Below are 26,373 nucleotides of genomic sequence, written 5' to 3'. Positions count from 1 at the left end.
GCGTCGTTTCTAAGTCACCAATTTAGTGCTACTTGGTCCCAATGGAATTTCCCATTGGGAACCTGCTAGCGCTAACTTGCTAACTGGTTAGCAAGATGCTTCCAACAAGCCGGGCCACAACCAAACTTGCTTGCAAATCTTCTGCCACTACAATCCCGCCCCCTTGATAATGGACCAATCACATTCACTTTATTCACTCGTTTAAAGTCGTGCACCACTAGGCATTCGAAAATGCAACGGTTGGAATGGCCGCTTCCATACAACTTTAAGTGGATTTTAATTTCATTATTTTGAGGCCTAATCACAACGGAAGTTACGCAGTCATGACAACGTCAAGCAAGCTCGTGGTCGCCAGGGTATCCTGCTCACGGCAGCAGACTGTTAATTTACAAAGTCAAATGAAAGAAACTTATTTTAAGATTTTTTTTTGGGAAAACCACCACCAAAGAGAAAAACCGCTGGTACTGCAACCATGACAACGGAGAGCACTGGAGTGAGGAGACTGTCCGCGCGGCGCAACGCCTCTGATGGCAGCTGCAACGACAGGCGCCGTCCCAGCACCCGCATCCCAACCTAGCGTGGTTGGATTAGACAAACCCTTATGGTCAACATCCAGTTTCAAATTTCCTGCATGGCGTTGTGGTAATGAAACTTTCTCACATTCTGTAGCACCGACTCAGTTTGCCAGATGGCAGTGGCTGCAATATGTGGAAGAGACTGATCATATTTTGTGCTTTTTTTTTTGTCCAAAAGCAAGTCATACCAAAGACACATTTAAGAAAGACAAACCCTTTATTGAATGCCAGCTTTTCAAATCGGAGTAAAGCCACTGAAAAATAGTTTATTGTGAAGTTTAAGCAATAAGACATAGTCAGCTGATGTCTGTGTTACAGACCCTGGATGCGTGCACTGAAGTATATATGACAATGAAGTAGTGAATCTCTATTTATTTATTTTTATCTGTTGTATTTTAAATAGGGTCATAGGTCTTTTGTCCAAAAAACAAAAAAGATTTTCACAGCAGCCCTTGTTCAGAATGACTTCCAGCGCTCCCTGGTCCTTATGTCAAAACAACTATGGTAGGAATCGTCTTGCTTCCTTTACCTCCTTCCTTACTGCAGGTACTATTCGGACAGTGGTTGTATTGTGCAGACTTCCACTTTGGCTCAAGTCTCCTTACCAATTTGCCCCATTCGTAAATCTCTCGGTTGCCCTAGAACTCCTTGAGCTTCCCCCAAAAGAGGAGAGGAGGAGATGGGATGTGAAGAGGGAAATCTGTGGGTTTCTGCAGAGGCTGCGGTCCCAGATAGGTGCAATACGACAAATATGAGCTGTTTTTATGTTTCCTCCATTTCACTTCACCAACTTTGTTTGATTTATCAAACAAAAAGATTTTGTTTCATTTACTTTTAGGATTGCTGAAGTATTTTGAAATAGATTTCTTTATATACATCTAGACCTGACCTGGCACTGATATGCATGATCTGATACCAGCTGGATGGAGATGAATCCAGATTCTTGTCCCTTCAGAGGATGTCTGTAACTTTCCATGTGTTCAGTGGTCAGAAGACAGACCAGATTTTATACCCAAAAACCTCCAACTGGTCTTTCAGGACTTCCTGTTTCAGTTTGGTTAGTCTATTAGCCCCGTCCTGGGCAGCAGAACCAGCAGCACAGCCAACAGGATGGGGTGGGGCAGCAGTTGCCATAGCGATGGAAGCGAGGCTCAGCCAACCCACCGTGCAGCCATCCGTCATCTGAAACTTCTTTGCCCAGCCAAGGCTTGTTGTTGCTGATTGCGTCTCCAGCCGGTGTCCCGTCCGTCCGAACAGAACTCCAGGAGGACGAGGAGCAGGAGACGTAGGTCTGCTGGGCCTTCACAGCCAAGAAGGAGGCCAAGTCCAGGTCCAGACCCGCCGCTCCTCCTCTAGGCCTGGGTGTGTTCTGCCGACACTGAGGACACGGGATCCACACCTGAGGAGGAAGAGGTGGAGAGCTGTTGGGTTCAGCATCATAAGTTCAATGGATCCGCCACTTCATCCTGTGAGGAAGAGGAGGGTCATCAGGTTTGATCAATGCTTGGCTGCTGATGTCACATCCTGTATGAGGAGGAGATTTTCTCCCTGACCTTTTTCAGTCCACCTGTCCTGTTGTTTTTCTAATGAAGCAGTCAGCAGAACATTAATGGGGAGATTACAGGCTGGAAAAACTGCAGAGAAAGACCCGGTTCTGTAGGTTCTACTAGGATGAAGGACTGGACCTCACCTGCTCATTGATCACCGTGTCCAGTCTCTTCAGGCAGGCCTGGCAGAAGGCGTGGCCACAGTGGAGTCGCCGCGGCAACCTCGTCAGCAGGTCGTAGCTGCCGAAACACACGATACACACCAGGTCCTGCCTCCGACCTGACAGCGTTGTCTCCATAGCAACAGAGGAAGTAGGAAGGTGGGGCTGACAGGTGTCATCCTCCTCTTCCTCGTCTTCCTCTCTCTTGTCATGGGGCATCTTCCTTGTTTGCAAAACACAAAGTGGTTAATGTCTTATTCCAGGATATGAAACAGACTGGGAACATACTGGAAATATACTGGGAACAGACTGGAAACATACTGGGAACATACTGGGATCAAACCGGGAACATACTGGGATCTGACTGGAAACATACTGGGAACATACTGGGATCAAACCGGGAACATACTGGGAACAGACTGGGATCTGACTGGAAACATACTGGAAACATACTGAGATCAAACCGGGAACATACTGGGATCAGACTGGAAACATACTGGGATCAAACCGGGAACATACTGGGTACAGACTGGAATCAGACTGGGATCTGACCAGAATGATACTGGGAACATACTGGAAACATACTGGGATCAAACTGGGAACATACTGGGAACAGACTGGGATCTGACTGGAAACATACTGGGATCAAACCGGGAACATACTGGGAACAGACTGGGATCTGACTGGAAATATACTGGGAACATACTGGAAACATACTGGGATCAAACCAGGAAGAGACTGGGATCTGACTGGAAACATACTGAGATCAAACCGGGAACATACTGGGATCAGACTGGAAACATACTGGGATCAAACCGGGAACATACTGGGTACAGACTGGAATCAGACTGGGATCTGACCAGAAAGATACTGGGAACATACTGGAAACATACTGGGATCAAACTGGGAACATACTGGGAACAGACTGGGATCTGACTGGAAACATACTGGGATCAAACCGGGAACATACTGGGAACAGACTGGGATCTGACTGGAAATATACTGGGAACATACTGGAAACATACTGGGATCAAACCAGGAAGAGACTGGGATCTGACTGGAAACATACTGGGAAAATACTGGGATCAGACTGGAAACATACTGGGATCAGACTGGAAACATCCCGGGAACAGACTGGGATCAGACTAGAAATAGACTGGGAATGGACTGGAAAAATACTGAGATCACACTGGAAACATACTGGGATCAGACTGGAAACATACTGGGATCAGACTGGGAACATACCTGGATACGACTAGGAACAGAGTAGGATCAGATTGGGAACATACTGGGAACAGACTCGGATCAGACTGGAAACATAGTGGGATAAGACTGTGAACATACTGGTATCAGACTGGAAACAGACTGGAATCAGACTGGAAACATACTGGGAACATACTGGAAACAGACTGGGATCAGACTGGAAACATACTGACATAAGACTGGAAACATGCTGGGATGAGACTGAAAGATACTGGGAGATATTGGGATGAGACTAGAAACATACTGGGAACAGACTGTAAACATACTGCAAAACATACTGGGAACAAACCAGAATGGGAACATACGGGGACATACGGGGACAGACTTCGGTCAGACTGATAACAAAATAGAAACAGACTTTGAAAAAACTGGAATTAGACCAGAAACCGACTGGGAACCAACTGTAATCAAACTGGAAACAACTCAGATTGAACTGGAAAGTAAATTGGAACAGACTAGGGACTCGATGGGAATGTGCTGGGATTAGATGAGGAACAAACCGGGAACAGACTGGAAAGAAACTGCGATTGAACTAGAAACAAATTTACAACAGACTGGGAATAAACTGCCAACAGTTTGGGATGGACTAGGGTCAGACTGGAAACAGACTGGGAACAAACAGGGAGCAAACTGGAAAATAAACTGGGATCAGACTAAAAACAAAAGGGAACAAACTGCAAAACAGGCTGGAAACAACTTAGACTGAACTGGAGACTAAGTGGGAAGAGACTCGGATGGACTTGAGTAAGGATGAGAACATGCTGGGATTAAACTTGGAAAAAAAAAACTGGGCTCCTCCAGTTAAGAATTAAATCTTCTCAAATCCCACAATCTTCTTTTTTTTCCTACACCTTGATCAACTATCAGATGCATCTAATCAAATGATATTTTCTGCCCTTCTTTCTGATTGGTTGAATAGAAACTCACCTGAGTTTGTTCTTCTTCTTCTTCACATCTTGTTTTCCTCCTTTTTCTTTGATCTTCTCCTTTCTTTGCTCTTTATTTCTTCAACTCTTGTTCTTGTTTCAGTCCCTCAACTTTTATCTAACTGATTTCTTCCTTCTCTTTTTCTCTTTTTCTGTATTTCTCTGTCAGCCTTTTATTCTATCCTTTGGTCCGTCTTCTTCTCTTCTGTTCTGTCCTTGTTTCTGTCCTCTCAGAGCAACAGAGAGAGAGGGACTCTCCTTTATCAATAATTCAGCCTCGTTCAACCAACACACACCAACAAGTTGAAACCTGACTCTGAAACAAGGACCGCACATGAAGATGATAAACATGGAAAAAAAAAATTTGGTATTTAGTGAAACATCCTCAGAGAAGGTTTGGATCAATAGACAAACTTATTGATCCGGATGAGCTGCTGGTATCTGATAAACTCCCAAACAGGAGCAGCTTTATAATTGATTCCTCCTCCTGGAACCTGAAGCCAATAGAAAGTGGAACTGGGCTCAGGTTTCTGGAGGTGTCGTCCTATCAGGTGTCGGTCGAGCCGCACTGTTTGGTGACTGAAGGTTAAAGCAGCAGCGGAGAAACCGGTTATAAAGTATTGACGACTATCTGATCACTGCTTCAGGAGCTGCTGGACTCATTCTAAGCCTGAATCTGGTTTTTAGGGAAGATCTTATTTTTTTCCAGTCAGAAGATCACTGAGTACATCCAGAAACATGGATAAGCAGCATTTAGTTCTTATGCTCCACTGATGTGGAACAAACTTCCAGCAGAGTGTGAATATGATGAAAGGTCAAGTTCTTTAAAGTCAGCGTTAAAAACCAATTAGTTTAGAGCAGGGGCGGATTTAGGAAATTTGGGACCCTAGGCAAAGATGGGCAGGGGGCCCTCTGAACTGAGAAGACAACACATAAAAGAGACCCATTATGCAGATGTATAATTTTGTTGTAGATGTTGTTTTCCTCTCTATGTTTTGTACTCAGCTGACTTTTCATGCTGTCTCTAAAGGAATGAAAGATTTTTTCCAAGCACTAAGCTCACTTAGCTGATTGCTCCTTCCTGTGTTTCCAAAAAGGCCAAAGTAAATAACCCAGTCCTTCTTTTCACTGTAGACAAGCCATGATCTGCTTATCTGTTCTCCATTTTTCATTTGGATGAAATAATAGCTGCATGAATCATGACAGCAGACAAGATAGAGGATAGCAGGAGGCGGGGTTACCAATCTACTCGCTCTGGAGAGCAGAGTTCGCTGCTTTTAGATGTTGTCTCCAAAGTCTCCAGTAGCAGAAAAAAGTCTCTAGATTTGGCGCTAAGAGCTTTTTGAAATAGAGGGGTCTGAAAAGTTGCTAAATATAGCGACTAAAGCGCTAAGTTTGTTTTCAAATGGTTTGCTGCTGTCTGTTTGGACCTTTCTAAACATGTGCAGCAAATGGACTGATCCAATATGGTGGACACTGAAGGGGGGGGGGGGGTCTCAGACACACTTAATATTATTAACATTCTGATGGCATTTTAGCAAAAGTATTTTTATCAAAAACAATAAAAGGAATAGTTGTATTAACTATGTATGTAAACAGAGTTTTATGGGGCCCACAGGAACATGGGGCCCTAGGCACCATTAGGGATTTGCCTAATGGTAAATGCCCCCCCGGTTTAGAGCTGCCTTTGACTGTTAAAGTCGAACAGCTAACTGGGGTGTTATTAGTTTAAGGTTGGATTCCATCTGTTTGTTTGCTTTTATCATGTTTTCATCTTTACTTGTTTCCATTGTGTTTTTTATTTTTCTTCTGTTTTATTCTTTAATTAATTCATATTAAGAACATTGAATTGTCCTTATCCTAGATTAAGCTGTATCAATAAATCTGGCTTGCTTTGAGTTTGGATCTTTTATTGGTGCAGAACCTTTAAATCCACAAGCAGCCCGTTCATTCTGGTCAGTTGAGTGGAAAATTATTTATCCTCCATTAATGTTTTTAAATCATCAAACCAAAGAAAAAAATTTGCCAGAATAAAAACATGAAACACTTCCTTTATGATGTCTTTCATTCAAGGAAAGATGATCCAATACAGCCTGAACATGTCTTCAATCACAAACTGTTATGAACTGGGGCTTTTATCCGGGGCTCCTCCAGTTTGGGCAGCATGAAGTAGGCTTAAAGAACTCAAATGGCAAAACATTAACCTCTTAAAACCCACCAGGGTTGCCTGGTGACGTCATAAACGCGCCGCTTTGTTTTTAAAAGATATAAATATAAATAATATAACCGCAGATGTCTGGGGGACAGTGATTGGCCTACATGTTATGAATGCTGGTGTACCATAAATGATAAATTATGAACAGTTCAGTTTGTGCCTTCAAGTCGTTGCCCATAGGAAGACGTTACTTGGATACAGAGATGGCAAAAGTACTCACTTTCCGTACTTGAGTAAAAGTACAGATACTTGTGTTAAAAAATACTCTGGTAAAAGTGGAAGTAAGTGGAAGTACTGATTAAACTTCTTTACTCAAGTAAAAGTAACAAAGTACAGGCTTGTAAATTTACTTAAAGTATAAAAGTAAAAGTAGAAACCACTTTTTTCATGCCGTTACCTACATTTTAAATGGATGTCGTCCATGCTACTATGCTAACGCCACCGCCACCAAGCTGCAATGATTTGCCGCCAATGAATACCGCCGAATCTGTCGATTCATCTTGTAGTGGTGCGTCGAATGCAACGTAGATTCCCATCCAATTAGATTGAATTTGGTATTGATGACGTGAAAAATAATAACGGTAACTCCATTGAAATGATTCAGAACTAAAGTAACGAGCCAATTTTTTAAAATGTAAGGAGTAGAAAGTACAGATATTTGTGTAAAAATGTAAGGAGTAAAAGTAAAAAGTCACCATAAAAATAAGTAGTAAAGTAAAGTAAAAATATCAGAAAAATCTACTTGAGTACAGTAACGAAGTATTTGTACTTTGTTACTTCCCATCTCTGCTTGGATAAAACCTAACGGAATATCATCAGAACGGCTCCAAATGACACAAAACTCATATGGGTGAGTAGAACATGATGGAATAACGTAAAATCAAGGGCCCAATGTAAAAAGCGGTATTCCCCTTTAAGTGGGGGTAATAATTCAGAATGCATAAAATTCCACCAGTAAAATTGAACCCCAGTCGGCGCGCAGCTCCAAGCTGACACCAAAAGTCCCATACCCCACAGCTCTGGAACTGTTATAGCTAGAGGTCTGAAATTGTCTGCATTTGTAGTTGACATAATGTACAACTAATATAATACAATAAAACCTGACTTTTTTCAAGAATGTCTTTAGTACTGTTGTTCAAAAAAGACCTATCATTTCCAAGAATAAAAAACAACAACTTCCTGTCATGTTCAAATTGATGAAGGTTGGTCTGTGTTCTAGTCACCCAAATTTATATATTAGGAAACTATATGGTTTTAGCTTTAAAATAATGTATTGCACATGTAATTTGGGCTTACAGTTCCTAAGTATGCAAAATAGGCGAGGATTACCCAAAATGAGGTGGATGTTAAGAGGTTAAGAAAAGATGGCTACTGAAAAGGGTATAAATCCCACAGAACCTTGATCCACACATGAGAAAAATCTGATACACTGGAAAACCTTCCTAGGACAAGCCGACCTACCAACGTTGCTCCAAGAGAACAACGATGACTCATCCAGGGGGTCCTAGAACAACATCTAACTGCCTCAGCTAAGGTCAGAGGTCACGATGATGGCCTCCATATTTCCCCCAGCATGTGTGGACATCTAAGACACAGCTATACCCTTAAGAATGGTGTGTGTTTAATGACACAGCTGTGCTAAAACTAACACCGTACCACTTACTGACAATCAAACATGGTGGTGGTGGAGTCATGGTATGGGACTGCTTTACTGATTCTGGACCTGGAGGACTTTCTGTAATTAAAGAAATGTCCCTCTATCATTTCTAGCCTTAATTTCCTGCTCAGCTACAGCAGGGATCTAAAGAAGGGGTTCCCAAAGTGGGGATCGGGACCCTGCAGGGGGTCACGAGACACCAAGTAGAGAGTCACAAGATGGTTTTCACAATCACTGATGTGGTTCCTGATGTTTGGCGGGGCAAAATATAGTATGAAATACAAACCTAAAGAATACCGCACTCCCTATGATTAAAACCTTTACTACGTAATGTGGTCGGAAAATTCAGATTTCACTTATTTCATATATTGATTTAAGCTATTTACTAACTATAAAGGAAGATGTCCTTCTTCCCATAACAAACCAGATTCTTTCTCAAGGTTTATTCATAACATGTTACTGTTTATCTAAATTTGTTTTGACTCTGACTACTTTCCTTTATTGGAACTAAGGGGGAACGAACGCTGCCCAGATCAGAACAGGGTTGATTACCTCGCAATAAAGGCCGTATGATGAACTGTTAAAAGTTTTTTCAGTGTTTAATTTCACTTTTTTTGTAAACACATCTTATCTGCTTGACTTTTCTTCACTGGGTCTGATGATGAATTTCTGCTCTGTTGGACCATCCCATCCCTCCAGACGCAAAGTGGAACAAACAGCGCCCCCTGCTGGGTTAACCTATTAATGAATTCAGTGTTTTAGTTCTTTGCTTCTAGTTTGTGCTTTTATATTTGAGACAAACATGACGTAAACAGACAAAACACGCAACTGATCTGTTTATTTTGTTCTTTGTCTACAATGACTCGCTGATGGAAGATTCTGCTTAATTTATGCTAGAAAAAAATCCTTCATGTTGAAAATCATGATACAGAAAACAAAATTATCTTCCTCAGAATTCAGAAATAAAACATAAATATCTCAACAAAACCAGCAGCAGAAAAATAAATCAGAAAAATCAAAAATAACTTGAATTAAAAACAAGATAAATGTGTTTTACAGACATATCATTGAATATACATATATAATTATTTTTAAGGTGGACGTTTCTTGTTATGGACGTGAAAATGTATCTATTTTGATATTAGCTTTAAATTAAATAGCTTGTTTTCTTGTTGTGTTTGTGGAACATATTTGATCAAAAGTAAAAAACCTTTTTTTCTAATGTCAAATAAATCTTAATACAAAAGAAAAAATGTAAATAGTTTTTCGAGTCTTAGTTTATAAAATAAAATCCTTAAATTGGGTCTAATGTATGAAATGAAAAGATATTGTGTGGAAACTTGGCGGGGAAATTATTTAAAGCTTTTAACAGGAAGCTTTCATTCATCAGGTGGAGTTGTCATGGCAACAACAGAAAGGCAAACCATCCTGTGTTTAAAGCTTTTAAAGAAAATACACATCTAAATTAAACCAAAGACCAAATGAACACAGGATAGTCCTCCTGTCCCTAACAGTCCCACTCAAGGTTTGTAAAGGTTTCCAGATCCCCTCCTTCATGGGCGGTTCTAGACGGGGGCCAACGGGTGCCCCAGTGCCCCTTTAGATCATGTCCTGGCCCCCGTTATGGCCCCTGTACTGAAGACATAATACTCAAAGAAATTCTAATGATGATCTGCGCTGAAACAGACATAGTTACTGATTGGTCCTTTGGATCAAATTCACGTTTTTTCTTTACAAATTCTGTTTTACTAATTATTTTTAAAAAAACAATAAGGCGATAGCTTCAGTGTTATTTAGATATCATCTGCTAAATGTTTTTTTTATATGTATACAGCTGAATGTATCAGATTTTCTTGAGTTCTAATTCAGATTGTAAAGAAAAGTTAATTTTTTAACTTAAATTGAGTCAAAAAATGAGTAAAAATCCCAAATTATGAATGTACACTGCAAAAATGATCTAGAAATAAGTGAAAATGTCTTAAATTAAGTGAATTTACTCTTAATTTAAAGTAGGAAAAAAAGATAATTTGCCAATGGAATTAGTATTTTTGCTCTTAGAATAAGTTAAATAGATAATATGCTTTTGAAATAAGACAATGCAATTCTTTTTTCTTATTTTAAGTGTAAATTGTCTCGTTTCGTTGGCAAAATGTCTCACTTACTCCCTCAATTCAAGAAAAAATGCACTTATTTTGAGAAAAAATTAGTGTATATTGACCTAATTAGACATAGAACTTTACTTAAAACTAAATTAATAGAAATTTCACTTCATGCAGCTATCCTAATATATATATGAATCCCTTGCCTTTTTTATTTCATGCTTTTCTTTGACCCCATGAAAACCTGCTGGCCCCCTCCTGGCCCCCTCCTGGCCCCCTGGTACATCTGGTCTAGAACCGGCACTGCCCTCCTTAGGGAGTTTCTGGCTTTAAAAATGTTAAAAATCCAACATTCAGAATCTAAAGTCCCAAGTTTGTTTTTTGGCAGGTTTCAGGATCCCAAGGTCCTTGCAGTCTTTGACGGATCAGGGTTTCCTGAGGTTCTACAGGGTCTCCGAGGTCTGCAGCGATCTCCATACAGATCCCATATGGAGATGAAGGGTTTGAGATCTTCTTATCCACACAGTCTGTGCTCAGACCCTGGATGTATCCTATAGCTGTGGTTCTGATTGGGTCTGATGGAAGTTCTGGTTTTAGTGGTTCTGTTGGATGTGACTGACACGTGATCAGCCAATCGCTGCCCTCCTGCCACAGCAGCGTCACTTCCTCCTCCTGCAGCGGTAGCAACACGCCCTGCAATGCCCCTCCTCCTCATCGCCTGTGTCCTCCTTCACCGTGTAGGGCGGGGGGTCCGACCCCTTCTGGCCGTACGGGTTCTCACTGTTCAGGGCCACTGGGTTGCCGATGACTGTGGCGTCGTCTGACGATCGGAGTTTGGCCCTGGGGATGGTGACCTCACCATATGGGTTCTCCAGGGAGATTTTGATATTGGATGACATATTGATGATGTCACTAGGGGGCAGTGTAGAGCAGCCAATCAGAACGTAGACCAATCAGAGATGTTCAGGGAAGCAAACTGTGGAGTTCAGACAAACAGAGTGACATGGATGTTAATTTTAGTGTACAAACATTTATAATGATTCTTCCTCCGATTCTTAACCAGCTGACCAATCGGAGTTTATCAGTCATTGAAAGTAAGAAACAGGAAAAATAATGGCTAGAAATAAACAATCAGAGCTAAACGAGTGTAAAAGTCTAAGTTTAACAGGTTTAATGATCAGAGATAAACCAGTTTAAGGCCTTGAGTTTAACAACTTTATTGATCTTCACTTCCTGAGTTTAATCATCTGAGATAAAAGATGCTAGAGATCTAAGCTTAACTGGTTTAATGATCTAAGCTTAAGTTTAATAATCTAAGCTAAACGACTTTAATGATCTAAGCTTAACAGGCTTAATGATCTAAGCTTAACTGGTTTAATGATCTAAGTTTAACGAGTTTAATAATCTAAGCTAAACGACTTTAATTATCTAAGCTCAACGGGTTCAATAATCTAAACTTAACAGGATTAATAATCTAAGTTTAACGAGTTTAATAATCTAAGTTTAACAGGTTTAATGATCACAGGTAAACCAGTTTAATGATCTAATCTTAACGAATTTAATTATCTAAGTTTAACGAGTTTAATAATCTAAGCTTAATGTGTTAAATGATCTAAGTTTAACAGGTTTAATGAGCTAAGTTTAATGGATTTTATGATCTAAGTTTAATGAGTTTACTGATCTAAGCTTAACAGGATTAATAATCTAAGCTTAATGGGTTTAATGATCTAAATTTAACGAGTTTAATAATCTAAGCTAAACGACTTTAATTATCTAAGCTCAACGGGTTCAATAATCTAAACTTAACAGGATTAATAATCTAAGTTTAACGAGTTTAATAATCTAAGTTTAACAGGTTTAATGATCACAGGTAAACCAGTTTAATGATCTAATCTTAACGAATTTAATTATCTAAGTTTAACGAGTTTAATAATCTAAGCTTAATGTGTTAAATGATCTAAGTTTAACAGGTTTAATGAGCTAAGTTTAATGGATTTTATGATCTAAGTTTAATGAGTTTACTGATCTAAGCTTAACAGGATTAATAATCTAAGCTTAATGGGTTTAATGATCTAAATTTAACGCGGTTTAATAATCTAAGCTAAACTAGTTTAATTATCTTAGTTTAACGAGTTTAATAATCTAAGCTTAACAAGTTTAATGATCTAAGTTTAATGGGTTTAATGATCTAAGCTTAACAGGTTTAATGATCAGAGGTAAACCAGTTTAATGATCTAATCTTAATGGGTTTAATTATCTAAGTTTAACGGTTTTAATGATCTGAGCTTAAGGGGTTTAATGATTAGTTAAACCAGCTGAAGGTCTTAAGCTAAACAAGTTTAAAGATAAATGCGTTTCAAGGTCTGAGCTAGACCTGGTAGTATAACGATCTTAGCTTAATGAATTCAATCATTTAATCTTAACGAGTTATTGATCTAGGTTCAATTAAATTAAGGATCAGAGCTAAACAGATTTAAGCATCTTAGTTTAATTAGTTAAAAGATAAATACATTAGTTAAAATAATATATACATCCAACTAATATCTTTAAATAGCAAACACTAAAGAAAAAAAACATGGCTTTGTCTGGACGTCTGGCCTAACCCGTCTGTCACTATATAGTGGACTTCATAGTGAACTCAGTTAACTGACCATTTAGACAGATGATCACTACCTTTCTCTCCCCGCTGGTCACATGACTCCGCCTCCCCGCATAGTTCCTGCAGCGTCTATTTTCTCTGTCACCCCAAAATGAATCCTATGCTTTATGAAGGGAGCTCTTGCAAAGCATTCTGGGATAATCTGCTCATCTAATGACCATCGTTATACTGTTGTTCAAGGTGCATTGTGGGAAATTTCAAGTCCACTACTTTTTCATCCACTAAACATTGGAACACTCATCTAAAATGGTGTAACTCCTATATAGTGCTCGGTTAGAGAGGACATTTGGACACAATGTCTCTTTTTTTTCAAGCAAACATAAAACCAAGCAATTTAACTTTCTAAATCACAGCTCATCATCGTTTGTGTCCAAGGCTTCACATTTCGCCATAAATGGTGGAAACCATTATGAGTGTCACTAAGTATTTAAATGAGCCATTAGATCATTGATATTTTATGGTTACTAAATGGCAACCACAGAGAAGAGGGAAAAAAAGCGCAGTCCATGTTTGCAGGCTGCTGCTCTTTATGCCGACATTAAATATGAAAGCTCTGCTGTGTTTGGAGGACGCTGGGAACTCTCATATGATTGGATCCGGAACCAGGAAGTAGGAAGTAGGGGTCACACTCTACTAAAGTAGTTCAGCTCCGTACCTCTAGGTTTGAAAGGAGAAAAATATAATTAAGCCTACGATCTCACTGAACTAACATAAATCTAATTTTTTTTTTTTTATATATGCGACTTGGATCTGATCTGTTCATATCAGTCTGACCAACACAGAATTTGATTATTTTAAATTCCTTGGCTCTGTGGTCCTAAATCAGATACATATGTGATCTTTTTACACCTTTATCTGAACAGGCTTTTCGCATTCATCCGACCTGTTCATCATTAATACTCAATAAACGTCACAGTTCTGCATCCTGCTACAGAAGCAGGAAGAAAAACATCAACCATGGCCGACAATGCAGAGAGCAATCAACAAAGGAAAAATGGTAGAAAGCCTTATTTCTCGCTTTATTCAGGCAAAACTCGGAGGGTTTTTTATTAGATATTTGATAGATAGATGCACTCCTGCATTAACAGCCATTTAGCTGGTCAAGATTCTCAGTCATCCAGGTCATAACTTAACCCCTAGAACCCTACGGACCCACCGGTGGGTCCAGCTGCTACATGACCTCGTAATTTTAACAAACCCCCAGTATTGATGTAAAAAACACATTTGGCACAGTTTGGTGACATTTATGGATAAATGTGCCAAAATGGCCTCTCCGCCTAAGAAATTTCTCACTAATACCATTCTAAAATAAATATGATTCATCTGATTGAGTCCACATTTGATATATTTTTACACAACATTTAGATTTGAAAGTCTGTACTACTTTTTTGTGCTATAAATAATATTTTGGTAGTGTTTTGCAATGTTTATTTCAAAGAAAATTGGTGCTGACACCAGAAAACCATTCTATGACATCTTACCTTTACAGACGTACCAACAGTTTCTTAAATCTAATAGCTTTGAGGCTATAAGTTATTTACTTTTGTGTGTTTTTGTCATGCAGAAATTTATTTATACCCCCTTAGGGTGTAAGAGGTTAATGATGAGCCGACAATTCCCTCTAACTACCCCCTTTCAGAGACATAGACAGGTATGGGGCATTGCAGGCTAATAAAGAAGCCAAACGACCCCCATTCCAAAGGGGTGGACCCGTTAATCCGTTTCAATTTGCATGTTTTCTAAACAAAAACAAGACTTTGTTGGGCTGCTGGATAAAACCTTCCTGGATGGGAAGCGAAACGTCTTCAAACTTGGAAACAAAGTCCAGTGGATTGTTTTTGGGGTTTTTTTACTTACTTGTGACGTCACTGCATCCTCTACTGACACCCAAGTCGTATAAATGCAGCTTATAGAGATCACATAGAAGTAGCGTATACTTGTTAATGTGAACGACCGCGTCAAAGAATCAGATTCATCCGAAGACTGGGAATTAGACATTAAGGCCTGCAGTGTGAACACGGCCTAAGACCTTTTCGATGGAGCAGATTGATTGTTCATAAGCAGAGATGGGAAGTAACAAAGTACAAATACTTCATTACTGTACTCAAGTAGATTTTTCTGATATTTTTACTTTACTTTACAACTTATTTTTATGCCGACTTTTTACTTCTACTCCTTACAGTTTTACACAAATATCTGTACTTTCTACTCCTTACATTTAAAAAAAATTGTCTCGTTACTTTAGTTATGAATAATTTCAATGGAGTTACCGTTATTATTTTTCACGTCATCAATACCAAATTCAATCTAATTGGATGGGAATCTACGTTGCATTTGACGCACCACTACAAGATGAATCGACAGATTCGGCGGTATTCATTGGCGGCAAATCATTGCAGCTTGTTGGCGGTGGCGTTAGCATAGTAGCATGGACGACGAGATGATTGAAAATGAACACAACGGAGATCTAGTCCTATTGGCAGACATCCATTTAAAATGTAGGCAACGGCATGAAAAAAGTGGTTTGTACTTTTACTTTTATACTTTAGGTAAATTTACAAGCCTGTACTTTGTTACTTTTACTTGAGTAAAGAAGTTTAATCAGTACTTCCACTTTTACCAGAGTATTTTTTAACACAAGTATCTGTACTTTTACTCAAGTACGGAAAGGGAGTACTTTTGCCATCTCTGTTCATAAGGAATGTTTACTTCCATCTCTGATGAAGAAATAAAAAAAAAGATTACATTTACAGTAAATGTTTCACTAATTGCTCCGTATTTTTACACTAATCAACTACTAATATCCCTGAACTGTTCTGGCCCAGGATAATGTAGGTGGTTTTATATATTAAAGTATTTTAGGGAAGACAGATGGACCAATTACAGCCTTTATCATCGTCTTATCAAGATAGGCCAGTGCCTGAACCGGCAGTGTATTTATGATGCCCAGATGTGACTAGATGCTCCCTGTAGATCAACATTTTTAAGTTCAATTTAAATCACTTTATTGATACCACAACACATGTCTTCTCAATACTCTTCACAGAGACATTTCAACCAGATCATCCAGTCAGATTGGTTCCAAGTTTTTCTATCTAAGGCAGGGGTGGGCAATTCTGGGTGCTGAGGGCCGGTATCCTGCAACTTCTAGATCCATCCTTGCTCCAACACACCTGAATCAAATGGTTGAGTTACATTCTCAGTATGCGGTCCTCTCAATCTATCGAATTATTGGATTCAGGTGTGTTAAACCAAAGGCACATCTAAACGTTGCAGGATACCGGCCCCCAGGAAGTGGAATTGCCCACCCCTGATCTAAGGAAAATCAGCTGATTGCATCGACTCATTGATTTTTGCAGCATCCTCAGGTAGAGACAGTAGATATTCACTTCTGTCTCCTTGAACCCCAGTGGGCCTCGGCAGATGGCCGCTCACACTGAGCCTGGTTCTGCTGGAGGTTTCTTCCTGTTCAAAGGGAGTTTTTCCTCTCCACTGTCGCTACAAGCATGCTTAGTGTGAGGGATTGCTGAAGAGTCAATGAGTCGATGCAATCATTTGGTTTCCCTTAGATAGAAAACTTTGAATTAGTTTGACTGGATGATCTGGTTGAATTTTATCTGTAAAGTGCCTTGAGATGATGTGTTTTGAATTGTCGCTATAGAAATAAACTGAACTGAATTGAAATTAGCTTGCATGCAGCAACAGTGGAGAGGAAAAACTCCCTTTGAACAGGAAGAAACCTCCAGCAGAACCAGGCTCAGTGTGAGCGGCCATCTGCTGAGGCCCACTGGGGTTCAAGGAGACAGAAGCAGACATAGAATATTAACACAGAAGCACCGATCTATAAATACTTTCTATCTTACAAAGGTACGTAGCTCAACATGAGGCTCTTTCTGTGAAAGAAACAATTAACCAGAAAGGGTTAATTGGATGAAAGAGAGAACATCCAGTTAGTCACAGTCAAAGCTGAGCCCATAGCTCTGTCTGAGAGAGAAACAGGACTAAACACTGAAAAACAGGCCCAACTCTATCATCTGTAATCTAAGGCGTTGATGGAGGCAGCAGATTCTTTAAATACAGAACCTGAGGAATTTTAATGGTAGGAAAAAGGGAGTAGCTAAAACTGATCGGATCTGAGGTGTGATTCAGCGTCTGGATCAGAGGAGAGAGGAACGTAATGAGCGTCGCCTCCATAGTGAGCCTACCATGGATATACGGGTCAGAGTTAACCTGAGGTACCGTACCTTTTTACGCCATGTTTGTTTTTATTTTACATGTCAACATGTGCATGGAAAGTGAAGCATCCAAGCATCAGCACTCGTTTTCTGAGAAAGCAAGCTTGATAAATAAGACCGCTAAGCTAAACCCGTTTAAAGGTCCGAGATAAAGCAAAATATACTGAAATTAATCCGGTGAGATAAAATGAAGTGAAATTATGCAGCCAGAATAAATTAGATGAAATTAACAAGTGTATCAATCTTTGATAAATTAGATACATTTATCTGGAACTTTGTAGGTTTTTTTTCCTCTCTACTGCCACCTGCTGCTCGGAATGTGAAACTGCATTTAAGTTAATTACTCAAACAAATTAGCTTCTTTGGATACAAAGATGGTGGCACCAAAGTCAGGTTCTTTGGTTTTATTTACTGACTCTTTGATAATTGATTCTAATTCTTATTAGCATTTAAAGAGCAAAAGAACAAGACGCACTGCTTTCTGATTGCATCATAATCTTAACACAAATGGACTATCTATCTATCTATCTATCTATCTATCTATCTATCTATCTATCATCTATCTATCTATCTATCATCTATCATCTATCTGAAAGTATTCTTGGTGTTAAGCTCGTCTATCTCAGCAGTTTTTATTTCTGTTTTCCATTTTTCTGCCAGCGTCTCCATCGCCAGTTTGCTGCAGTCTAAGAAGAGCAGGTTCAGACGGCTTACCTGTCCAGGTATTCGTCCTTCTCAGTCTCCCCTCTATAATCGATCCTCCTCCTCTACCTTCTTCTTCTGACTGGAACTGATTCGGTTCCGTCTGATCTGCAGAGAAAATATTTTTATTTGATAGAAACAAATCTGACTCAGCTTCTCTCTCTCTGCCTCACTGAGTTTCTCGGAGCTCTCTTGACCGCCTCGCCCAAACCTGTTCTACCTGCTGGCACTCCCTCCCCTCTCTCTCTCTCCCCATTCTCACCCACAGGAACAACTGCCCTAACAACACCTGCTGCTCTTTCAGGTTGACCTCTTCTGCTTCTGTCTGGAGATTTAAAAATAGATTTGCATTATGTTTCAGAATCCTTTGTTATTAAAAATGGATTCTGTTTTCTGTGTCAATATTTTATGTCATATTGTTTTCTTAATATGTTCCCTTCTGGCAGCTTTTATTTTTATTTTTTTATTTGATAAATATATGTTACCCTGTATTTTTATGCTCTGAGATTCAGATAATATTATTTTATAAATATCTTTTACATCAGAACCATTACTGATAGTCTTTAAAATCTGAAATAAATATTTCTATTAAATAAATAGAAATCAACTTCTATTAGGTGGGAGTATTGTGTAGATATTTAAAATTATACCAACTCATTGTTACACATATAATTTTTTAATTATTTTCCATATTTCGAGCTTTCTATATTTTTTATTGGATAAAGAAGTATTTATGCTGTTTTCTTTTTTTACTATTTACAAGATTTACAAGTTATATAATTAGATTTTTTTCTTTACATGTCATAAAAACTCTTTTATTTTCACATTTATTCAACATCTTTTGATCTATTATTGTCATTTTATGACAGATTTTTTCCTCTTTTTTATTTTTCCATGTTTCTAGCTTTCTATATTATTGGATAAAGAAATATCCATGTTTTTTTTTATTTACTCTTTTTAATCTTGGGTAGATTTACAAGTTATACAATTATATTTTTTTCCTTATATGTCAGAAAAACTCTTTTATTTTCACATTTATTCTACAGCTTTTGATCTATTATTGTCATTTTATGAATTTTTTATTTTTTGTCCAAATAAAATCAAACAGATTTTTGTCTAATCTCTATGAATTATTGGATTACTTGTAATTTAATTTATATTTTTATATTTCATACATGTTTTCCGATACGTTCTGCCATCAGGCTGAGTTTGTGGATATTTAGCTGTAATATCTGTCTGTTCCTGGATGGAGGTCATGTGACCACAGAGTCTTATGGAGGGTAAACAAACAGAGGTGATGCAGGTGGAGGGCAGAGCTGATGTCACTTCGCTGGATGTCAGTAATCTGCTCTCATGTCTGGAACCAGTTGGACAGAAACTGCTTTTCTCTTCCTTCATTCCTGTCATTTCCAGCTCAGAGCCCCGCCCACACCTCATCCAGGGAGGCCCCATGGGCTCCATGAGGTCCCTTAGGTCCTCCCCTGGTAGTTTCTGACCTGTTCTTCTTTGCTTTGCTACTTGACACTTTATTTTAACATTTCTAACAAAATTATAAGATTTCAGGTAAGAAATGCTGCCCCCTACAGGTAGAAAGAGGAACTGTATATACTGAGTAGTTTTTTTTAGATCGAAATTTGAAATAAATGCGACATAAAATCTGAGTTTAACCAGAATCAGAGAGGAAATAGAAACCAATTTCATTTCAAATGTCCCATTTTTGACCTGAACTGACCTATTTGGCCTTTTTTTTATTTTTTTACCACTGTCCCATTTTCCACATTGTTGCAAACCACTCAAATATTATAAATTAAATGTTAAAAACACATACATTACTACATTAAACTATAAAGTGAAACCCCCAAAATTTTACAAGTGTTTTAATATGATTATGAAAGAGACTTAATAGCATCAGAAATCTGCCTGATATGAAGGAGCAGCTGATTCCAGTTTAGGAGCTACAGCAAAAGAAGCAAAAAACAGCAGTAAATAATATGTTGTTCACATATAAAAATTGATTCTTGATAGATGCTCCAGCCGTTTGGTGTTAGATGGTTTCTGCTGCTGCATTTTTAGTTTTTCCACTTTCTTTGCACATATTCACACATTTTTTATTCATCATAGTAGCTTCATCTGGTCTGTTCCTGTTTGGCTGTGACTCCATCCTGGAGAGAAATATCAGCTGTGCTGCTGCCATCAACACCTTTGTTTCTAGACGTTGGAGCTTGGCCTGTTTTCCAGTGTAGTCCTGTTTCTCTGACTGTGACTAACTGGATGTGCTCTCTTCATCCTCTGACATGGGAGCTGGCTCGGAGCTCGTCTGCCTGGCTGTGTGTTTCCTGGACGGGGAACGTCTGTGGAGCTGGTTGACAGTTGCCTTTTGTATCTATGCTTCTTTTTCAATTCTATTCAGTTTATTTCTATAGCACCAATTCACAACACATGTCAAGGTACTTTCCAGTTCACCAGATCATCCAGTCAGATTGATTCAAAGTTTTCTATCTAAGGAAAACCAGCTGATTGCATCGACTCATTGACTCTTCAGCAATCCCTCACACTAAGCATGCTTGTAGCGACAGTGGAGAGGAAAAACTCCCTTTGAACAGGAAGAAACCTCCAGCAGAACCAGGCTCAGTGTGAGCGGCCATCTGCTGAGGCCCACTGGGGTTCAAGGAGACAGAAGCAGACATAGAAAAAGAATCATAGATACAAAAGGCAACTGTCAACCAGCTCCACAGGCGGCCCCGTCCAGGAAACACACAGCCAGGCAGACGAGCTCCGAGCCAGCTCCCATGTCAGAGGATGAAGAGAGCACATCCAGTTAGTCACAGTCAGAGAAACAGGACTACACTGGAAAACAGGCCAAGCTCCAACATCTAGAAACAAAGGTGTTGATGGCAGCAGCACAGCTGATATTTCTCTCCAGGATGGAGTCACAGCCAAACAGGAACAGACCAGATGAAGCTACTATGAGAAAAAGCAGAGAGAGCAGAACGTTAGAGATTGAACTAACAGATTCTGCAGAGTGGGAGAATAGAGATAGAATGAAGCAGAATGATGAAAAAGGGGTCCCTATTTCCTCTAGAAGTCTAATTCTATAGCAGCAGAACCAGGCTCTGAAAACTTTGAATCAATCTGACTGGATGATCTGGTTGAACTGTAAAGTGCCCTGAGATGACATGTGTTGTGAATTGGCGCTATAGAAATAAACTGAATTTAATTTAATTGATTCTTAATATCAAAAGGATGAAAGCAAATGTAAAAGGCGACCCCATCCAGGAAACTATCTCTGCTTCTGTCTCCTTGAACCCCAGTGGGCCTCAGCAGATGGCCGCTCACACTGAGCCTGGTTCTGCTGGAGGTTTCTTCCTGTTAAAAGGGAGTTTTTCCTCTCCACTGTCGCTACAAGCATGCTTAGTGTGAGGGATTGCTGAAGAGTCAATGAGTCGATGCAATCAGCTGGTTTTCCTTAGATAGAAAACTTTGAATCAATGTGACTGGATGATCTGGTGAACTGGAAAGTGCCTTGAGATGACATGTGTTGTATTAACCTAGCTGCTGTTTACCGCCCGTCAAAAAAAAAAAAAAGAATAAATAAATAAATAAAAAGAAAGACAGAAGGTTTGCGGTTGCAGCAGATTCAGCGTCATGTCTGCTAGGAAGTTTGTTGGTGGATCCATCACACTCAACTTCTGGCTCAACCTATGATGGGGATGAAGTGAGGAGGAGAAGTTACTCATAGGTTTTGGATAAGCTAGACGCCACGACTTATGACTAACTTACACATAACGTATGTCAACAATCAGATAACGTACCTGTAACTTATGGCTCATGTATGGCATACGTCGGCGTATGCTCATACGTTGTTCACATACTTGCCGTATGTCGACGTGTGCTAGCATACTGCATCGTCCTCATTACGTATACAAACCATACCCATAACTTATCCAACGTATGCCGGCGTTCTTGCCAGATTTTTCGTACATTGTCAAGGTGTGACAGGAGCTTTGAAAGGAAACAATATTTGACGAATGACAAAGACTTGCAAATGGCAGGGAGGGTAAACATGGCAGAATAATGAAACAAAAGGCAGTAGAAACAGCAGAGAGACGGACAACCGAACAGGAATGAGAGGAAAACTGGGCTTGGCAAACAGGCGAGTGTTATCAGTCTGAGATAAGGAACAGCTGAGGCCAATGAAGAGAGAGACACAAACATAAATAAGTAATCTATGAAAAGATGCTTAGATATACATAAACAATGGAATTAACTAAAAATGCAAAAAGAAAAAATAAAGAAAAAGGATCTAGAAAAACTCCCACACCTAAGGATCATGACAGCCATCTCTAATAGCTGTCTGGCTTCTGGCGTCTCAATGGGAAGCAGTAGGCCTACCTGTACAACAGCATTACAGAAGCCCTTCATATTATAAACGCCTAAACAGTGACTCACTGTCACTCACTCTGTTTGTTGGCAGCTTCCAAAATGTTACAGCATCCTATTCATCAACAGATAAAAACCTTTGGGGGTTTAGTGCAGAAAGTAGCTGAAAGTGTCCCTGGACACTAGAAGGTGAATTATGTATTTCTCATGAATAATTCCAGAGGTAAGGGAAGGGAAATACAAATCTAAAATGATATAGGTTTGTCAGGTTTCTGTTTCTTTTATGTTTTTCTTTTGAGTATTCAGTCTTACTTTACTCCTTGTTTTCTAGTGTTTTAGTTTTCTTTTCTCCATGTTTTATAGTCTTAGTTATTTGATTATCATTTTGTTGTTATTTCCAGGTTTCTATTTGTTGCTCTCTGCTGCCCTCTTGTGTTCTTCTTCTTCCCTAGCTCTTTCCCTCTCTTGTTCTGTGCACACCTGCTCCCAGTTTCCTCATTAGCCCCCTCTTTGTCTCAGTCTCCTTTAAAAAGCCCTCTTTCTTCGGTTCCCCTTTGCTGGGTCCTCGTCAAACACTGCCAAACTTTATCAAACTTCCTCCAACTCCGTCTTCCTGAGACTTCCTCGTTGTGACAGTGATTCCCCTGATGTCTCCACTGTTTCTGGTTCGTTTTGACTAGTTTTTATGTTTGATTCTTTTCGAATTTTTTTTTGGACTCCTGATTGGATGCTTGTTTGGACTTTGTTTTCATTATTGGATTTTTGAAAAACCTGCCTTTGTTTTCAGTTTCCCTTTTTTAATTAAATCTAAAGAAATTCACCTCTGCCTTCCTGCATCTGTTTTTGGGTCAACACTCCATAACCAAATCCTGACAAGGTTAATATAATATTTATTTAATAATAATACTTTTTTTATTTCAAAGGTGCCTTTCTGGACATTCAAGGTCACCGTACAAAAGATAAAAACTCATTGGCAGAAACAAAGTTAAAACAGAATAAAAACCATTAAAAAAATACAAAGGCTGGGACAGAGAAATGAATATTAACCCTTTAAAGCCCGATCCAAGAATAAAACAAAACAGAAAATTACTTTTTTTTTTTTTGGTTTGAAATCCTTATTTGGCCTTTTAACAAAATATATAAAAAGAAAAAAAACAGAAATACATTTTTGATATTAATAATTTATTACTATGCGATAAGTCAAGATTATTTTTTGTGTAGTCTTCTACTGGCTGTTATCAGGTATATCTGATTGTGTACAATAGGATTTTGAGCAAAGTTTTTACCATTAAATTGTGCAAAAGGTGTCAGACGCAAAACATTTCAGAAACCGTATGTATCAAATACGATACATTTGGCATTACAGGGTTAAGGAAGGCCAAATAGGAGAGAGTGACAATAGTCCAGTCATGACGTTACGAGGCTATGGACAAATATGGCAGCAGTGTGTGGAGTAATGGAGGGACGGAGGCAGTTGATGCTTCTTAAGTGGAAGTAGGCGGACCGGGTAATGTTAATGATATGGGATTGAAAGGATAGGGAGCTATGAGGACGACACCCAGATTCTTAACCTGAAGGGACGGTGAGATAGAGGAGCTGTCAGTAATATGTGGGAAACTGTTGATTTATAGTTGATTAATAATCTATTTAAAGGTATAGAGGAGGATGTTTTTTTCCCCCTGCCATTTCCGGGTGGATCATCTAAATAAGTGGTCCTCCTATTTGTCAATCATTCTGGTTGTTGGAGCCATTTATCCTTTGGTGTTTGTCGCCACCAGGGGGCGTATTTAATTTTGAGTTCTGAGTGTCTTATGGGGGGGATGGGTTATTTAAGGTCAACCATCAATTCTGTTCAGGTGTTGTTAATAGGCAAACAGTTTTCTACTGTGCTTGGTTTGGATTTATGTCGAATTTATGTGGATCTTAAGGGAAACAGAAAGACAATGGACATTGTGCTGAAAATAAATGACTTTATTTTATGTCAAACGGAAGATCGGCGCTGTGAATCTTAATTGAGCTCACGTAAAAGCAATGCCTTTCAACAACAACCACCAGTACACTGCAGAAGTAATCTAGAAATAAGTAAAGATTTCTTAAATTAAGTGTATTTACCCTTAATTTGAGTAGGTAAGTAAGAGTATTTGCCAATGGAATGAGTATTTTTACTCTTAAAATAAGATAATTAGATAAAATTCACTTGAAATAAGAAAATGCAATTGTTTTTTTCTTATTTTAAATGTAAATTGTCTTGTTCCATTGGCAAAGTGTCTCATTTACCTCCTCAATTCAAGAAAAAATGCACGGATTTTAAGAAAAATTGATTTATATAGGATTTTAGTCGCTACACTGGTGATTTGTTTATGTAAGGCCGTCCTACGTGCTCATCGCCATTTTTACTTACCGCTGGTGAGTCTGACAAAGTGAAAAAATTGCAAATCTTCTTTTGGATATTAAGCTTGTACGAGCGGTGCAAGCAGCAACTGTGAAACAGGAGCCCAGTTCAGGTTCTGGATCCACGAGCCCAGTGACGGTTTTAGACCAAATGTACCAGGGGGCCAGGAGGGGGCCAGAGTGTTTTCATGGGGGCCCAGAAAAGCATGACATTAAAAACATGGCAAGGAATTCAAATGTATTAAGAGAGCTGCCTAAAGTGACATTTCTATTCATTTAGGTGGAATTGAAATTATATTTCTTATGAGGTCAATATAGATTCATAATTTAGGAATTCTACACATTTTCCCACTTAATGTAAGTTAAAATTACCATTTTCTATAAAATCTGAATTAGAACTCATGAAAAACTGATAAATTCAGCTGTAAAAATTTGAGTATTTATTTTAAATTTGTTCTGGGGAAAAAAATCATTGAGCAGATGAGACATGGGATCATATCTCAATACGACTGAAGCTATCACCTTATTGTTTTTAAACAATTAGTAAAGCATCATTTGTAAAGAAAAAAAATAGATCCAGTAACCATGTCTGTTCCAGCATATATCATCATTAAAATTTCTTTTAAGTATTATTTCTTCATAACAGGGGCCAGGACATGATTTACAGGGGCACTGGCCCCCCGCTGGCCCCTGTCTAGAACCGCCCATGCACGAGCCCATTTCTTCTTGTGCACGCTCTCGCACGCTTTTAATAGACGTTCCCTGTTGGGATCGGGTACAGGGTTGTGCATGTGCATTTTTTGTGGAGAGGGCAGGTCTTTAAACAATTTTGTGACAATCCTCCACTATATCTTTAATTATTATAAACACTATTAAATTGTACAAGGTGTAATTAAGTAGTAAATTGTAGCATGAAATAATCAAAAACACGTCTAAAATTATGTATACAAAAATGAAATGTTATTCTAAAATTACATTCATTTAAAAAAATTACTTCACAAGTAAATATATATTACATTTAGAGATTTAGAGTTGATACTTGACTTGTTTCTGAAATTTGTTTTTTAAAATTCTTCTAATATTTTACTAATAATCCATCCAGTGTTTTATTATCCAGGTTATTTTCTCGCAGATTTAACCAATAATTTATAGCTGAATGTGTTCTTCTCATATTCCTTTTTGATAAAGCTTCTAGTTAGAGTGGCTCAGGTTATCCTGGGCTATCTTTATAGTTATGCTGCTATAGGCTTAGACTGCTGGAGGACATAGGGACCCCTTTTTCATCATTGTATCTCTATTCTCTCCACTTCCTGTTTGGCTGTGACTCCATCCTGGAGAGAAATAACAGCTGTGCTGCTGCCATCAACACCTTTGTTTATAGATGTTGGAGCTTGGCCTGTTTTTTAAGTGTAGTCCTGTTTCTCTGACTGTGACAAACTGGATGTGCTCTCTTCATCCTCTGACATGGGAGCTGGCTCGGAGCTCGTCTGCCTGGCTGTGTGTTTCCTGGACGGGGAACGTCTGTGGAGCTGGTTTACAGTTGCTTTTTGTATCTATGCTTCT

At 38.9% G+C, this 26,373-nt stretch overlaps 1 protein-coding gene across 1 annotated transcript; it reads right to left on the bottom strand.

Moving 5' to 3' along the window:
- Positions 1–770: 770 nt before the first annotated feature.
- Positions 771–4,914, bottom strand: si:ch211-202f5.2 (uncharacterized protein LOC795181 homolog). The gene is made up of 3 exons (XM_038271983.1): positions 4,474–4,914; positions 2,266–2,506; positions 771–1,974 (listed from the first exon to the last, which is right to left on the bottom strand). The coding sequence occupies exons 2-3, from the start codon at positions 2,500–2,502 to the stop codon at positions 1,642–1,644; spliced, it is 570 nt and encodes a 189-aa protein (XP_038127911.1). The 5' UTR covers positions 2,503–2,506; positions 4,474–4,914; the 3' UTR covers positions 771–1,641.
- Between the last annotated feature and the right edge of the window lie 21,459 nt (positions 4,915–26,373).

Source organism: Cyprinodon tularosa, unplaced genomic scaffold (genome assembly GCF_016077235.1).
Source record: "Cyprinodon tularosa strain WSP-4 unplaced genomic scaffold, ASM1607723v1 ctg813, whole genome shotgun sequence".
Classification (NCBI taxonomy): Eukaryota; Metazoa; Chordata; class Actinopteri; order Cyprinodontiformes; family Cyprinodontidae; genus Cyprinodon; species Cyprinodon tularosa.
This window is presented reverse-complemented; position numbering and strand designations above follow the sequence as displayed.

Coding starts and splice junctions, on each gene's coding strand:
- si:ch211-202f5.2 (XM_038271983.1), bottom strand. CDS start 2,502: ATGCCCCATGACAAGAGAGAGGAAGACGAGGAAGAGGAGGATGACACC. Junction 1,975..2,265: donor ACACGGTGATCAATGAGCAG/GTGAGGTCCAGT, acceptor CTTCCTCCTCAG/GTGTGGATCCCGTGTCCTCA.